The sequence below is a fragment of the Serinus canaria genome, chromosome 3 (assembly GCF_022539315.1).
Source record: "Serinus canaria isolate serCan28SL12 chromosome 3, serCan2020, whole genome shotgun sequence".
NCBI lineage: Eukaryota > Metazoa > Chordata > Aves > Passeriformes > Fringillidae > Serinus > Serinus canaria.
In genome coordinates this window covers 111,712,271-111,729,231 of record NC_066316.1, presented here as the reverse complement: position 1 = coordinate 111,729,231, position 16,961 = coordinate 111,712,271, and the positions used below count along the sequence as shown (strand labels likewise).

The 16,961-nt window shown below is 58.6% G+C and overlaps 1 protein-coding gene across 1 annotated transcript; it reads left to right on the top strand.

Annotated features, from left to right (window-relative positions):
* Window positions 1-9,601: 9,601 nt before the first annotated feature.
* On the top strand, window positions 9,602-15,742 carry ZNF395 (zinc finger protein 395). The gene is made up of 5 exons (XM_050973063.1): window positions 9,602-9,754; window positions 11,829-11,938; window positions 12,995-13,095; window positions 14,134-14,768; window positions 15,539-15,742. Exons 1-5 carry the CDS (start codon window positions 9,623-9,625, stop codon window positions 15,641-15,643), a joined length of 1,083 nt encoding a protein of 360 aa, XP_050829020.1. The 5' UTR covers window positions 9,602-9,622; the 3' UTR covers window positions 15,644-15,742.
* The last annotated feature ends 1,219 nt before the right edge of the window (window positions 15,743-16,961 follow it).

The following is a 16,961-nucleotide window of genomic DNA, read 5'->3' as shown; positions in this document are numbered from 1 at the left end:
GGCGGGCTCTGAGGGACTGAGGCCGCTGAGGGCGCTGAAGAACCGCGGGCTCTGAGGGACTGAGGCCACTGAGGGCGCTGAAGAACCGCGGGCGGTTAAAAACTGAGGCCGCTGAGAGACTGAGGGCGCTGAAGAACCGCGGGCGGCGAAGAACCGAGGCTGCTGGGGGATTGAGGCCACTGAAGAACCGCGGACCGTTCAAAACCAAGGCCCCTGAAGAATGCCAAACGATGAACACCCGTGGGCTCTGAAGGACTGAGGCCGCCCCCGGGCCGAGGCTGTGGTTAAAGCGGCGGGAAGCACCGCCCACCTCTGTCGCCGCCGTGGGTGCCCGCGCAGGGGGCGGGACTTTCCCCGCAGCTCACGTCGCCATTGGCCGCCCCCTCGGCGCCGCCCGCCGCCATTGGCCGGTACCGCCCCGCCTTCCCAGGCGAGCCGGCGGGCGGGCGGGGCGGGGGCGCGAACGTGCGGCGCGGGCCGTTCCCGCGGGCGGGGGGCGCGCGCGGCGCCTCGTGGGGAACTGCACGTAGCCAGGGCGGGGAGGGCACGCGCCGTTCCCGCCAGCGGCGGGGGGAGCGGGCGGGGGGGCACGTCAGGAACGTCAGGGCAGGGAGGGGAGAGAGAGGGAGAGGGGAGATCATGGGGGACAGATCGGGGTGTCCATGAGGGGAGATCATGGGGGACAGATCGGGGTGTCCATGAGGGGAGATCATGGAGGAGATGAGGGGTGTCCATGAGGGGAGATATGGGGGACAGATCGGGGTGTCCATGAGGGGAGATCATGGGGGACAGATTGGGGTGTCCATGAGGGGAGATCATGGGGGACAGATCGGGGTGTCCCTGAGGGGAGATCATGGGGGACAGATCGGGGAGTCCATGAGGGGAGATCATGGCGGAGAGATCGGCGGGTGTCCATGAGGCGAGATCATGGAGGAGATGAGGGATGTCCATGAAGGGAGATCATGGCAGAGAGATTGGGGGTGTCCATGAAGGGAGATCATGGGGGAGATCGGGGGTGTCCATGAGGGGAGATCATGGCGGAGAGATCGGGGTGTCCATGAGGGGAGATCATGGTCGGGGGTGTCCATGAGGGGAGATCATGGAGGACAGATCGGGGTGTCCATGAGGGGAGATCATGGGGAGAGATCGGAAGGGTCCATGTTTGTGAGGGGAGATCATGGAGGAGAGCTCGGGGGTGTCCATGAGGGGAGATCATGGGGGAGATCGGGGGTGTCTATGAGAGGGCATCATGGAGGATATGACAGCTGTCCATGTTTGTGAGGGGAGACCATGGAGGAGATTATAGGTGTCCATGAGGGGAGACCATGGAGGAGGAGATGTGGGTGTCCATGATGGGAGACCATGGAGGAGATGAGGTGTGTCCATGAGGGGAGATCATAGAGGAGGAGATGACGGCTGTCCATGTTTGTGAGGGGAGACCATGGAGGAGGAGATGAGGTGTGTCCGTGAGGAGAGTTCATGGGGAAGATGCGAGATGTCGATCATTGTGGACATGAGGTGCCTCCACGGTTGTGAGGGGCAGCCATGAGGGAGGATCGTGGGTGAGATGAGGGGAGATGATGGAGGAAGATGAGGGGTGGCCATGGGACCTGAGGGGCAGCCCTGAGGGGAGATGATGGAGGAAGATGAGGGGCAGCCATGAGGGGAGATCATGAGGAAGATGAGGGGCGGCCATGGGACCTGAGGGGCAGCCCTGAGGGGAGATCATGGAGGAAGATGAGGGGCAGCCCTGAGGGGAGATCATGGAGGAAGATGAGGAGCAGCCCTGAAGGGAGATCATGGAGGAAGATGAGGAGCAGCCCTGAGGGGAGATCATGGAGGAAGGTGAGGGGCGGCCATGGGACCTGAGGGGTGATCATGGAGGAAGATGAGGGGCGGCATGAGGGGAAAACATGGAGGAAGATGAGGGTCAGCCATAGGACCTGAGGGGCAGCCCTGAGGGGAGATGATGGAGGAAGATGAGGAGCAGGCCTGAGGGAAGATGATGAAGATGAGGAGCAGCCATGAGGGGACATGATGGAGGAAGATGAGGGGCAGCCATGAGGGGAGATCATGGAGGAAGATGAGGGGCAGCCATGGGACCTGAGGGGCAGCCATGAGGGGAGATGATGGAGGAAGATGAGGGGCAGCCATGAGGGGAGATCATGAGGAAGATGAGGGGCAGCCATGAGGGGAGATGATGGAGGAAGATGAGGGGCAGGCCATGAGGGGAGATCATGGAGGAAGATGAGGGTCAGCCATAGGACATGAGGGGCAGCCCTGAAGGGAGATGATGGAGGAAGATGAGGAGCAGGCCTGAGGGAAGATGATGAAGATGAGGAGCAGCCATGAGGGGACATGATGGAGGAAGATGAGGGGCAGCCATGAGGGGAGATCATGGAGGAAGATGAGGGGCAGCCATGGGACTTGAGGGGCAGCCATGAGGGAAGATGATGGAGGAAGATGAGGGGCAGCCATGAGGGGAGATCATGGAGGAAGATGAGGGGCAGCCATGAGAGGAGATCATGGAGGAAGATGAGGGGCAGCCATGAGAGGAGATGATGGAGGAAGATGAGGGGCAGCCCTTATTCCTGCTGCTTTGGAATATTTTTTCTCAGGTGTGGCAGCAGAACAAGCTGCCTCCCATCCCAAGGTGAGATCTCAAGGCGCTGGATTTCACAGGCACCTCCTCTGCATACGTAATAACTCCCTTTTCATTTTAATTTTCATTTTAGCACGTCATGAGCTGACGGAGAAACCCAAGCCTGAGGAAATTTAAGAGTGTTTCTGGAGGATTTTGGCTCCTGCATGGATGCACTGGAGAAGGTATTTGGTTTTAGACATTAAAAAAATACAGATATTTTGCTAGGAAATCACGTCAGGTTTCATGTTTTATATCACAACTGGGTGAAAATCCTTTCCTGTCCCAGACAATGGTAGTAAAATCCCACCTGGGTTGTGTAAATTTGTTGTGGTCAAAATAAACATTTTTAGAGGCTGGCACAGGCCTGATGTTTGTACAGCAGTTCTGCCTTAAGGCGCTATAAAGGGACAAACACCAAAATTGGGGATTTTTGGTGACAAAAAGCTGAAGGGTTTGAAGGGAGGGGAAAAGCGATGGCCCAAAGTGAAATAAACCCCAAAAGTGAGAATTGCTGGGGAAAAATAAATAAGGAGAGAGAGGTGATGGGGAGATCCCAATCCCTTGGGAATGGGGTAAAGGGGAGCCCAAATCCTTGGGAATGGGGTAAAGGGGGAGCTCAAATCCTTGGGAATGGGGTAAAGGGGAGCCCAATCCTTGGGAATGGGGTAAAGGGGGAGCCCAAATCCTTGGGAATGGGGTAAAGGGGGAGCCCAATCCCTTGGGAATGGGGTAAAGGGGGAGCCCAATCCTTGGGAATGGGGTAAAGGGGGAGCCCAATCCCTTGGGAATGGGGTAAAGGGAAGCCCAAATCCTTGGGAATGGGATGGAGGAAGATCCCAATTCCTTGGGAATGGGATCATGGGGACCCCAAACCCTTGGGAATGGGGTGCAGGAAGATCCCAGTTCCTTGGGAAGGGGAACCCAATCCCTTGGGAAGGGGGTGCAGGAAGATCCCAATTCCTTGGGAAGGGGATCCCAATCCCTTGGGAAGGGGGTGCAGGAAGATCCGAATTCCTTGAAAGGGGTGTGGAGGAATCCCAATTCCTTGGAAAGGGGTGTGGAGGAGAGTCCCAGCCCCACACAGGCAAAAAAGCCTGGAGGGACCAAAGTTAAACCATGGCTAAACCCGAGCTTTTCAAAGCTCAAACCAACCCAGGGAGAGACCAAAGTTAAACCATGGCTAAGCCCGAGCTTTTCAAAGCTCAAACCAACCCAGGGAGAGACCAAAGTTAAACCATGGCTAAACCCGAGCTTTTCAAAGCTCAAACCAACCCAGGGAGAGAGAGAAAAGCGACCCCAGAGCCCTGGATGTAAACACCAGAGCCGGCGGGGCCTCATCCCCCGGGCCGGCTGGGCGGGGAGAACCGGGAGGGGAAACGGGGGAGAACCGGGGGAGAATGAGGGGGGAACGAGGGGAGAGCAGGGGGAGAGAGAGGGGGGAATGAGGGGAGAGTGAGGGGGAGAGTGACGGGGGAACGTGGAGAGAGCAGGGGGAGAATGAGTGGAGAGTGAGGGAGGAACGAGGGGAGAGTGAGGGGGAACGAGAGGGAGTGTGAGGGGGAGAATGAGTGGAGAGTGAGGGAGGAACGAGGGGAGAGTGCAGGGTAGAACAGGGGGAGAATGAGGGGAGGATGAGGAGAGCGAAGGGGAAAAGTGGGGAGAGTGAGGGGAGAGTGAAGGGAGAGCAGGGGGAGAACGAGAGGGAGTGTGAGGGGAGAGTGAGGTGGGAACGTGGGGAGAGCAGGGGGAGAACGAGGGGAAGAACCCGGAAGAGAAGCAGGGGGGAACGAGGGGAGAGCAGGGAGAGAATGAGGGGGGAACGAGGGGAGAGAAAAGGGAAAGCAGGGGGAGAACGATCGGGAGAGCGAGGGGGGAAACGAGGGGAGAGTGAGGAGAGGGTGAGGGGGAACGAGGGGAGAAGCAGGGGGAGAACGAAGGGAGAGCAGGGGGGGAACCACGGGAGAGTGAGGGAAGAGAAGCAGGAGGGTGAGGAGGGGAGAGGAGAAGAGAACGAGGGTAGAACGAGGGGCCGCAGCCCGTCCCGGCTCCCCCTCCTCGCCCCGCGGCCGTGCCGGGCCGGGCCGGCGGAGCCCGGCGAGGCCGGGGCCGGGGCCGGGCGGCGGGGGCGTTGCACGGAGAGGCAGCGGCGGAGCCAATGCGCAGGAAGGGGCCGAGCATGTGGGGAGAGGTTGTTTACACCAGCCCGGCCCCGGGAGCTTTAACCCGGCCGGCGGCGAGGCTCGGCTCGGAGCGGGGCTCCGCGGGATCGGTGAGTGGCGGCGCGACATCGCCCGGGCTCGGCTTCCTCCCCTCATTCTCCTTCTTCTTCCTCCTCCTCCTGGCTGAGCGGGGGAGGGGGGGAAAGTGGAAAAAAAAATGAGGGGAAAAAGAAATATAATTAAAAAAAAAAAAACCCCGCGCGCGGGAGCGGCGGTTCCCGCCCGGCCGCGGCTCCGCCCCCGCCCCGCCCGGCCCGGCGCGGCTCCAGCCCGGGGCCGGCAACCGGGAACCGGGAGCGGTTCAAAACAGCCGGAGGTGAGCGGGGACCGAGCCGAGCCGGGCCGGGCCGGGCCGGGGTGGGGGGCAGCCGGTTCTGCCCAGCCGGGTTCTGCCGGTCCCGGTGAGCGCAGCGCCTTACCCGGGTCCTGCTCGGGGCTCGGTGCCCGTGTCCCCCCCCCATCCCGGGGCATTCCCTGCCCGGTGTCCGTGTCCCCCCCCCTCCCGGGGCATTCCCTGCTCGGTGCCCGTGTCCCCCCCCCATCCCGGGGCATTCCCTGCTCGGTGTCCGTGTCCCCCCATCCCGGGCATTCCTGCCGGTGTCCGTGTCCCCCCCCATCCCGGGGCATTCCCTGCCCGGTGCCCGTGTCCCCCCCCCATCCCGGGGCATTCCTGCCGGTGTCCGTGTCCCCCCCATCCCGGGGCATCCTGCCGGTGTCCGTGTCCCCCCCCCATCCCGGGGCATTCCCTGCTCGGTGTCCGTGTCCCCCCCCATCCCGGGGCATTCCTGCGGTGTCCGTGTCCCCCCCATCCCGGGCATCCCTGCCGGTGTCCGTGTCCCCCCCCATCCCGGGGCATTCCCTGCCCGGTGTCCGTGTCCCCCCCATCCCGGGCATTCCCTGCTCGGGCCCGTGTCCCCCCCCATCCCGGGGCATTCCCTGCCCGGTGTCCGTGTCCCCCCCCATCCCGGGGCATTCCCTGCCCGGTGCCCGTGTCCCCCCCCCATCCCGGGGCATTCCCTGCCCGGTGTCCGTGTCCCCCCCCATCCCGGGGCATTCCCTGCTCGGTGCCCGTGTCCCCCCCCCATCCCGGGGCATTCCCTGCCGGTGTCCGTGTCCCCCCCCCATCCCGGGGCATTCCCTGCCCGGTGTCCGTGTCCCCCCCATCCCGGGGCATTCCCTGCTCGGTGTCCGTGTCCCCCCCCCCCATCCCGGGGCATTCCCTGCTCGATGTTCGTGTCCCCCCCATCCCAGGGCATTCCCTGCCCGGTGTCCGTGTCTCCTTATCCCGGTGTCCGTATCCGCCCCTCATCCCGGGGCATTCCCTGCCCGGTGTTTGTGTCCCCCCCATCCCGGTGTCCGTATCCGCCCCTCATCCCGGGGCATTCTCTGCCCGGTGTCCTCATTCCCTTCCCGGTGTACGTGTGCCCCCCATTCCCTGCCCGGTGTCCGTGTCCACCGCCCCGGCATTCCCTGCCTGCTGTCCATCCCCCCATTCCCGCTGTCTGTCCGTCCCTTAATCCCGCTGTCCGTCCCCCCCCCCCATTCCCGCTGTCTGTCTGTCCCCCCAGTCCCGGTCCCCTCCTCGCTGTCCGTATTCCCCCCCCTCCCAGCCCGGTCCGTGTGTCCCTCCCTCCGTCCGTCCGTCCGTCCGTCCGTCCGTCCGTCCGTCCGTCCCTCCGTGTCCCCCGCCCCGCTCACACGTGCCCTGCCCGGTGCCGCCCTCCCTCCGCGCCAGGCCCGGGCGCTCTCCTGCTCCTCCTCCTCTTCCTCCTCTTCCTCCTCCTCCTCTTCCTCCTTTGCCGCCTTCCCCGCGTGCCCTGCGGTCGGGAATTCTCGCAATCCATGGATCCAGGAATCCGGGAATTCACGGATCCAGGAATCCTTGGATCCATCCCGCCCTGACTCCGAGCTCCCTCTCCTCCCTCTGCCCTCGCCGGCTCCTCCAAAAAAATCCCGATTTCGCTCCTCCGAAGGTGGAATGAATAATTTCCCTCCCGAAGTCACTCAGGGAGTTTTTCCTGGCGGGAAAAATCCAGGAGGGAACTTTTGGAATCTCCTGTTCCGGGAGCTTTGACTCGCGGGGAGCTCGCTTCGCTTTTTGGGGTTTTTGATTTTTTTTTTTTTAATTTCAAAATAAAATAAAGCCCAAATTCCGCAAACCGATCCCGGCGGAGACCTCGCTTCCCGCTCACGTGTGCCGCTGGGACCGGAGCCTGGAGTTTTGGGATATTTTGGGACTTTTTGGGATTATTTTGGGATGAGGAGGGGCTTTTGCAAAGTGGGTTTGTTCTCCGCTTTGGGATTCGCCACAGCCCGGACTTTGTTGGGGGCGAGGCTGAATTTCTCCCGGAAAAAACCGGGATTTTGGCATTTTCCAGAGAGGAATTAGTGCCAAAAATTTAAGTTTTATTCCCAAAAACCACCAGGACATTCCCTCTCTCCAAACCGACCATTCCTCATTTTCCAAACTCCCCTTTCCCAAACCTCCACGAGGTGCTGCCGGTTTGATTTTTTCGGTTTTTAACTCCGTCCCAAATCCACGCCGGGAATAATTTGGGATCCGATTGATTGGGAACAGCTGGGACGGGGCTCCGGGGGCCTCCGCGCTCCCGCTTTGGGATTTTTGGGATATCGGGCGGGGATTTCTTGGCACGGGATGGGATCCAGCGGCCAAAAACCGTGTGGAAGCTCCGGGAATTTGGCTCAGGGCAGGGATTTCCCTCTTTTCCTTCCCCCAAACCCTCTGGAAGCTCCAGGAATTTGACTCAGGGCAGGGTTTTCCCTCTTTTCCTCTCCCCAAACCCTCTGGAAGCTCCAGGAATTTGGCTCAGGGCAGGGTTTTCCCTCTTTTCCTCCCCTCAAGGCTGGGATTGCACAGTTTGGGTTCCAGATCCTGGAATTCCTCAGTTTGGATCCCAAATCCTGAAATTCCCCATTTGGATCCCAGATCCTGGGATTACCCAAAGTTTGGGTCTCAAATCTGGGGTATCCCAGAGTTTCTGTGCCTGGAATTCCTCAGTTTGGATCCCAAATCCTGGAATTCCCCAGTTTGGATCCCAAATCCTGGGATATCCCAAATCCTGGGATTCCCAAAGTTTGGGTCCCAAATCCTGGGATTTCCCAAATTTGGATCCTAGATCCTGGGATTCCCCAGTTTGGATCCCAAATCCTGGAATTCCCCAAATTGGATCTCAAACCCTGGGATATCCCAAATTTGGATCCCAAATCCTGGGATATCCCAAAGTTTTGATCCCAAATTCTGGAATTCCCCAGTTTGAATCCCCAGTCCTGGGATATCCCAAATTTTCTGTGCCTGAGATTCCCAGTTTGGATCCCACATCCTGGGATTGCCCAGTTTGGGTCTCAAATCTGGGATATCCCAGAGTTTCAGTGCCTGGAATTCCCCATTTGGATCCCAAATCCTGGGATATCCCAAATTTTGATCCCAGATCCTGGAATTCCCCAATTTGAATCCCCAGTCCTGGGATATCCCGGACTTTCTGTGCCTGGAATTCCCCATTTGGATCCCAAACCCTGGGGTATCCCAAAGTTTCAGTGCCTGGAATTCCTCAGTTTGGATCCCAAATCCTGGAATTTCCCATTTGGGTCCCAGATCCTGGGATTGCCCGGAGTTTCTGTCCCCAGTGACAGCTTCAGATGCCACCCCCGTGTCTGTCTGTCCATCTGATGGATGTCTGTCCCCATGTCCCCAGTGCCACCCTCATGTCCGTCTGTCTGTCCCTAGTGCCACCCTCGTGTCCATCTGTCTGTCCCCAGTGCCGCCACCCACGTGTCCGTCCGTCTGTCCCCATGTCCCCAATGCCACCCCCATGTCCATCTGTCTGTCCCCACATCCCCAATGCCACAACCCATGTCTGTATGTCTGTCCCCATGTCCCCAGTGCTATCCCCATGTCCGTCTCTCTGTCCCCATGTCCCCAGTGCCACCCCTGTGTCCATCTGTCTGTCCCCATGTACCTAGTGCTATCCCCATGTCCGTCTGTCTGTCCCCATGTCCCCAATGCCACCCTCGTGTCCGTCTCTCTGTCCCCATGTCCCCGGTGCCACCCCTGTGTCTGTCTGTCTGTCTCCCTGTCCCTGGTGCCAGATCCAGGTGCCACCCCTGTGTCCATCTGTCTGTCCCCACATCCCCAGTGCCATCCCCCATGTCTCTCTGTCCGTCCCCAATGCCACCCCCGTGTCCATCTGTCTGTCCCCACATCCCCAGTGCCATCCCCCATGTCTGTCTGTCCGTCCCCAATGCCACCCCCGTGTCCATCTGTCTGTCCCTACATCCCCAATGCCACCCTCTTGTCTGTCTGTCCCCACGTCCCCAGTGCCATTCCCGTGTCCATCTGTCCCCACATCCCCAATGCCACCCCCACGTCCATCTGTCTGCCCCCACGTCCCCAGTGCCGCCCCCATATCTGTCTGTCTGTCCCCAGTGCCACCCCCGTGTCCGTCTGTCTGTCCTCACATCCCCAATACCACCCCCATGTCCATCTGTCTGTCCCCATGTCCCCAGTGACGCCACCCCCGTGTCCGTCTGTCCATCCCCAATACCACCCCCATGTCCGTCTGTCTGTTCCCATGTCCCCAATGCCATCCCTGTGTCCATCTGTCTGTCCCCAGTGCCACCCCCGTGTCCATCTGTCCATCCCCAATACCCCCCTGTGTCCATCCGTCTGTCCCCCCCCCCAGTCCCCGCTGCCAGCCGTGGGTGCCATCCCCGCTCTGTCCGTCTGTCCGTCCGCAGCGCCATGGCCCCGGTGCTGCCGCGCCGCCTGGGCAAGCGCTCCCTGCTGGGCGCCCGCGTGGGCCCCGCGCCCGCCCGGATCCTTCCGGAACCTTCCGCGCTCCCTGATCCCGGATCGCCCCCGGGGCGGCCGCAGGTACCTCCCAGGAGGGAGGGAGGGAGGGAGAATTCCGGGGATTTCCCCCCAAATCCATGGGGATTCGCGGCTCTGGGGGGGTTTTTGGTGGAATCCCAAATTCCTGAGCAATCCCAAATCCCAGGGAGACGCGGGGTTTTATCCGGGAATGGTTTGGGAATGTTCAGGGGAGTTCCCTTCCAGGAGCTGCTCTGGGTTTTCCATCCAGATGCCAAAGGAATTCAAGGTCCCAGCTTCAATCCCGAGGGATTTCAGTCTCCCAATCCCAATCCCGAGGGAATCAAATCCCCCCCAAATCCAATCCCAAAGGAATTCAAGTTCCCAATCCCAATCCCGAGGGAATTCAGTCTCCCAATCCCAAGGGAATCAAATCCCCCCCAATTCCAATCCCAAAGGAATTCAAGTTCCCAATCCCAATCCCAAGGGAATTCAGTCTCCCAATCCCAATCCTGAAGGAATCAAATCCCCCCAATTCCAGTCCCAATCCTGAAGGAATCAAATCCCCCCAATTCCAATCCCAAGGGAATTCAATCTCCCAATCCCATGGGAATTCAGTCTCCCAGTTCCAAGGGAATTCAACCTCCCAGTCCCAATTCCAAGGGAATCAAATCCCCCCCAAATCCAATCCCGAAGGAATTAAAGTTCCCACATTCCAATCCCAAGGGAATGAACGTTCCCACATTTCTATCCCGAGGGAATTCAATCTCCCAGTCCCAATCCCAAAGGAATTCAATTTTCCAATCCCAAAGGAATCAAATCCCCCCCATTCCAATCCCAAGGGAATTAAAGTTCCCACATTTCCAATCCCAAGGGAATTCAGTCTCCCAATCCCAATCCTGAAGGAATCAAATCCCCCCAATTCCAATCCCAAAGGAATCAAATCCCCCACATTCCAATCCCAAAGGAATTCAGTCTTCCAGTTCCAATCCTAAGGGAATCAAATCCCCCACATCCCAATCCCAAGGGAATTCAGTCTCCCAATCCCAAAGGAATTCAGTCTTCCAATCCTGAGGGAATCAAATCCCCCACATTCCAATCCCAAGGGAATTCTGTCTCCCAGTTCCAATCCCAAGGGAATTCAATCCCCCACATTCCAATCCCAAAGAAATCAAATCTCCCAATTCCAATCCCAAGGGAATTCCATCTCCCAATCCCAAAGGAATCAAATCTCCCGATTCCAAGGGAATTCAGTCTCCGAGTTCCAATCCCAAAGGAATTAAAGTTCCCACATTCCAATCCCAAGAGAATTCAATCTCCCAATCCCAATCCTGAAGGAATTAAAGTTCCCACATCCCAATCCCAAGGGAATTCAATCTCCCAATCCCAAGGGAATCAAATCTCCCAATCCCAAGGGAATCAAATCTCCCAATCCCAATCCTGAAGGAATTAAAGTTCCCACATCCCAATCCCAAGGAAATTCAGTCTCCCAATTCCAATCACACAATTCCAATCCCCCACATCCCAATCCCAAGGAAATTCAGTCTCCCCCATTCCAATCTGAGATTCCAGATCCTCGAGATCCATGGAAAATCCTCGACCAGGGCTGGAAAATTCCTCGTCAGGAGGGAATTTGGGAATTTTGGGGAATTTGGGGTGGGGGGGGGTTGTTGGCAGAGCTCCTTCCCCTTCCTGGAATGTGGGATCCTTTTCCCATCCCGGTTTTCATCCTTTTATCCGGCTGGAATCACTCTGGGAATCCCAGGAATGCCCAAATCCATGGGGGAGGAGTTCAGAATCCCGGGAAATCCCTGGATTTGGGATTGCCGGGGGTGGGCAGAGCAGATTTTTGGGATAGGCTGGGTTAGGATTGAAAAATTCCAGAAAAATCCATGGATACACCCCAAAAATCTGGGAATGTGTCCTTCCCGTTGGATCCCAGGGCTGGAATTGCTGGAATTCCTGGGATTGTCCAGTCTGGTGAGGATGGAAATCCCAACGCTCAGGAAATCCCTGGATTTGGGATTGCGGGGGGTGGGCGGAGCAGATTTTTTGGGATGGGTTGGGAATGTGGAATCCAAGCCCTGTGGGATCAGGCCGATCCCTGATCCCAAAGCCCATCCCAAACCTTTTCCAGGTGCTCCCGACTCCCCTGGACGAGCGGCTCCCGGCATTCCCGGCTCCGTCCCTGCCCGGCTCCGGCGTTCCCGAGAGATCCGTGTCCTGCAGCATCGACGTTCCCAAAAGGTCCGTGCCCTTTCCTGGGATCCCAAATCCTGGGATTGCCCAGTTTGGATCCCAAATCCTGGGAATATCCCAGTTTGGATCCCAAATCCTGGAATATCCCAGTTTGGATCCCAAATCCTGGAATATCCCAGAGTTTCTCCACCTTGAATTCCCCAGTTTGGATCCCAGATCCCAAGATTCCCCAATTTGAATCCCAAATCCTGGAATTCCCCAGTTTGAATCCTGAATCCTGGAATTCCCCAATTTCAATCCCAAATCCTGAGGTATCCCAGAGTTTTCCCACTTGGAATTCCCCAGTTTGGATCCTGAATCCTGGAATTCCCCAATTTGAATCCCAAATCCTGGAATTCTCTGATTTGGATCCCAGATTCTGAGATTCCCCAATTTGGATCCCAAATCCTGGGATTTCCCAATTTCAATCCCAAATCCCGGAATTCCACAACTTCAATCCCAAATCCCAGAATTCCCCAGTTTAATTCCTAAATCCCAGAATTCCCCAGTTTCAATCCCAAATCCCGGAATTCCCCAGTTTCAATCCCAGAATTCCCCAATTTCAATCCCAAATCCCAGAATTCCCCAGTTTCAGTCCCAAATCCCGGAATCCCCCAGTTTGAATCCCAAATCCCGGAATTCCCCAATTTCAATCCCAAATCCCGGAATTCCCCAGTTTCAATCCCAAATCCCGGAATTCCCCATTTCAATCCCAAATCCCGGAATTTCCCCATTTCAATCCCAAATCCCAGAATTCCCCAATTTCAATCCCAAATCCCGTAATTCCCCCATTTCAGTCCCAAATCCCAGAATTCCCCTGTTTCATTACCAAATCCCAGAATCCCCCAGTTTGAATCCCAAATCCCGGAATTCCCCCATTTTATCCCCAAATCCCAGAATTCCCCTCCTCCTTCCCAGGATGGGGGGATCACCCTTTGGGCTCTTCCCTCCAGCATTCCCGGGATTCTCCCTTCCTTCCCCACCCCTTTTCCCAGGCTGTGTTTGGGGGTTCAGGGGGGTCTCTCCGGGTCATTCCCGAGGTTTTTCCCGACGTTTTTCCCTCAGGAGCAGCGGGAGGAGCCGGGAGGCGGCGCTGGAGATGGACGAGATGGTGGCGGCGCTGGTGCTGACCAGCCTGTCCTGCAGCCCCGCCCTGCGCCCACCCCGTGAGTCAGACCACAAAAATTCCCAAAATTCCCAAAATTCCCACCGGATCCGGCCCCAAAACCCATCCCGGGAATGCCGGAGGGGAGGGGGTGTGGGATCATCCCGGAATTGCTGGGGGTGGGATAATGGGAGAGGGGTCGCGGTGGGGAGTTGGGATTCTGCTGGGAGTGGGGGAGGAATTGTTCCCGAAATCCAGCCTGGAAAAATCTGGGAGAAATCCCAATCCCTCCTGCCAGGGAATTCCAGATCCGTGTCCCCATGTGCCCCTTCCTCAGGGATTTGGGATTCCTATGGGAATGGGGCAAAATTGTTCCCAAAATCCAGCCTGGAAAAATCTGGGAGAAATCCCAATCCCATCTGTCAGGGAATTCCAGATCCGTGTCCCCATGTGCCACTTCCAGAGGGATTTGGAATTCTTCAGGAATGGGGAAGGAATTGTTCCCAAAATCCAGCCTGGAAAAATCTGGGAGAAATCCCAATCCCATCTGTCAGGGAATTCCAGATCTGTGTCCCCAAGTGCCACTTCCACGGGGGGTGGCACTGAGGGGACAGAGCTGGGGTGGGGACAGAGGGGACAAACTGGGGGTGGCACAGAGGGGACAAACTGGGTGGCATGGAGGGGGACAAACTGGGGGTGGCACAGAGGGGACAGAGCTGGGGTGGCACTGAGGGGACAGAGCTGGGGAGGCACTGAGGGGACAGAGCTGGGGTGGCACTGAGGGGACAGAGCTGGGGGTGGCACTGAGGGGACAGAGCTGGGGGTGGCACAGAGGGGACAAAGACCAGGTGGCAATGGCCCTCGTGTCCCCAAGGTGACAGTGGCACCGTGTCCCCAAGGTGACATTGTCGCCCCCCCGCAAGGTGACAATGGCCCTGTGTCCCTGAGGTGACAGTGGCTGTGTCCCCTCAGGGGTTCAGCTGTCCCCAAGGTCACAATGGCACCGTGTCCCCTGAGGGGTTCAGATGTTCCCATGTCCCCTGGGTGACAGTGGCACCATGTCCCCTGGGTGACAATGGCACCGTGTCCCCTCCCCCAGCCTTGCAGGGCGCCGGTGACCCCTGGAAGGACAGCGGGGACATCTCGGACAGTGGCAGCAGCACCACCAGCGGCCACTGGAGCAGCGCTGGCAGTGCCACCGCGTCCCCTCCTCATTGTCCCGGCAGTGCCACCGCGTCCCCTCCCCACTGTCCTGGCAGTGCCACTGCGTCCCCTCCTCATTGTCCCACCCCATCCCCTCCTCACGGTGCTGGCAGTGCCACCCCGTCCCCTCCTCATTGTCCCAGCAGTGTCACCATGTCCCCTCATCACCATCCTGGCAGTGCCACCCCGTCCCCTCCTCATTGTCCCAGCAGGGTCACCATGTCCCCTCCTCACTGTCCCAGCAGTGTCACCATGTCCCCTCCTCACTACCCTGGCAGTGCCACCGTGTCCCTTCCTTACTACCCTGGCAGTGCCACCATGTCCCCTCCTCATTGTCCTCTCAGTGCCACCATGTCCCCTCATCACACTGGCAGTGCCACCGTGTCCCCTCCCCGCTGTCCTGGCAGTGCCACCGTGTCCCCTCCCCGCTGTCCCTGCGCTGCCACCACCGCGTCCCCTCTGAGCGACGACGGCTTCGACACCGACCCCGAGCCCTGGGTGCCGGAGGAGCCGGCGCCGCGCCGCAGGAAGGTGGGTGACAGGTGACAGTGCCACCAGGGAGGGGGTGACAGTGCCACTGAGGAGGGGACAGTGCCACCGGAGAGGGGGTGACAGTGTCCCTGTGCCACCGGGGAGGGGACAGTGCCACCACTGGGGAGGGGGTGACAGTGCCACTGAGGAGGGGGTGACAGTGTCCCTGTGCCACCGGGCGGGGAGTGACTGTGCCACTGAGGAGTGGGTGACAGTGCCACTGGGGAGGGGACAGTGCCACTGGGCGGGGGTGACAGTGCCAGCAAGGAGGGGGTGACAGTGTCCTGGTGCCACCGGGGAGGGGACAGTGCCACTGAAGAGGGGGTGACAGTGCCACCGGGGAGGGGGTGACAGTGTCCCTGTGCCACCAAGGAAGGGACAATGCCACCAGGGAGGGGACAGTGCCACCGGGCGGGGGTGACAGTGCCGCCGAGGAGGGGATGACAGTGTCCCTGTGCCACTGGGGAGGGGGTGACAGTGTCCCTGTGCCACCGGGGAGGGGACAGTGCCACCGAGGAGGGGGTGACAGTGCCACTGTGCCACCGGTGAGGGGACAGTGCCACCGAGGAGAGGGTGACAGTGTCCTGGTGCCACCGGGGAGGGGACAGTGCCACCGAGGAGAGGGTGACAGTGCCACCGAGGAGGGGGTGACAGTGTCCCTGTGCCACCAGGGAGGGGACAGTGCCACCGAGGAGGGGGTGACAGTGTCCCTGTGCCACTGAGGAGGTGACAGTGCCACTGGGGGGGGTGACCGTGTCCTTTGTCCCCAGAACTCGGCCAGGCTGGCGTTCAAGTGCCTCTGGCCCGGCTGTGGCAAAGTGCTGCGCTCCGGCGTCGGCATCAAGCGCCACGTCCGCACCCGGCACCTGGGGTAAGGACCCACGGAATTCCCGGGATTCCCAGAATTCCTGGAATTCCCCAGCCCAAAATCCGTGGGGTTGGTGCCTCTGGAATTCCCAAATTCCTGCAGGAAATCCCAGCTCTCAAATCCATGGGATTGGTCCCTCTGGAATTCCCAAATTCCTGCAGGAAATCCCATCCATTCCAGCTCAGAATCCATGGGATTGATCCCTCTGGAATTCCCAAATTCCTGCAGGAAATCCCAGCCTGTTCCCAACCCAAAATCCATGGGATTGATCCCTCTGGAATTCCCAAATTCCTGCAGGGAATCCCATCCATTCCCATCCCAAAATCCCTGGGATTGATCTCTCTGGAATTCCCAATTCCTGCAGGAAATCCCAGACCTCAAATCCCTGGGATTGATCCCTCTGGAATTCCCAAATTCCTGCAGGAAATCCCAGACCTCAAATCCATGGGATTGATCCCTCTGGAATTCCCAATTTGAGCAGGGAATCCCAACCTGTTCCAGCTCTCAAATCCATGGGAATGATCCCTCTGGAATTCCCAAATTCCTGCAGGGAATCCCATCCATTCCCATCCCAAAATCCCTGGGATTGATCCCTCTGGAATTCCCAAATTCCGCAGGAAATCCCATCCATTCCCATCGCAGAATCCATGGGATTGATCCCTCTGGAATTCCCAATTCCTGCAGGAAATCCCAGCCTGTTCCCATCCCAAAATCAATGGGATCGATCCCTCTGAAATTCCCAATTCCTGCAGGAAATCCCAGCCCATTCCTGAGCTCAAATCCATGGGATTGATCCCTCTGGAATTCCCAATTCCTGCAGGAAATTCCAGACCTCAAATCCATGGGATTGATCCCTCTGGAATTCCCAGATTCCTGCGGGAAATTCCAGACCTCCCAAAATCCATGGGATTGATCCCTCTGGAATTCCCAGATTCCTGCGGGAAAAGGGCACTTCCATGTCACCAATGCCATTGTTCCTCTCTTGTCACCCGTGTCCCTGTGTTGTTGTCACTCGTGTCCCTTTGCTGTCACCTCTGTGCCTCTGTTGTCACCATGTCCCTGTGTCCCTCTGTTGTCACCGTGTCCCTGTGTTGTTGTCCCCGTGTCCCCGTGTACCCGTGTTGCTGTCCCTGTGTCACCGTGTCCCTGTGTCCCTGTGTTGCTGTCCCCGTGTCCCCATGTCCCTGTGTTGTTGTCACCCATGTCCCTGTGTCCCCTTGTCCCTGTGTTGCTGTCCCCGTGTCCCCGTGTCCCTGTGTTGTTGCTGTCCCCGTGCCCCTGTGTTGCTGTCCCCGTGTCCCGATGTCCCTCGGTTGCTGTCCCTG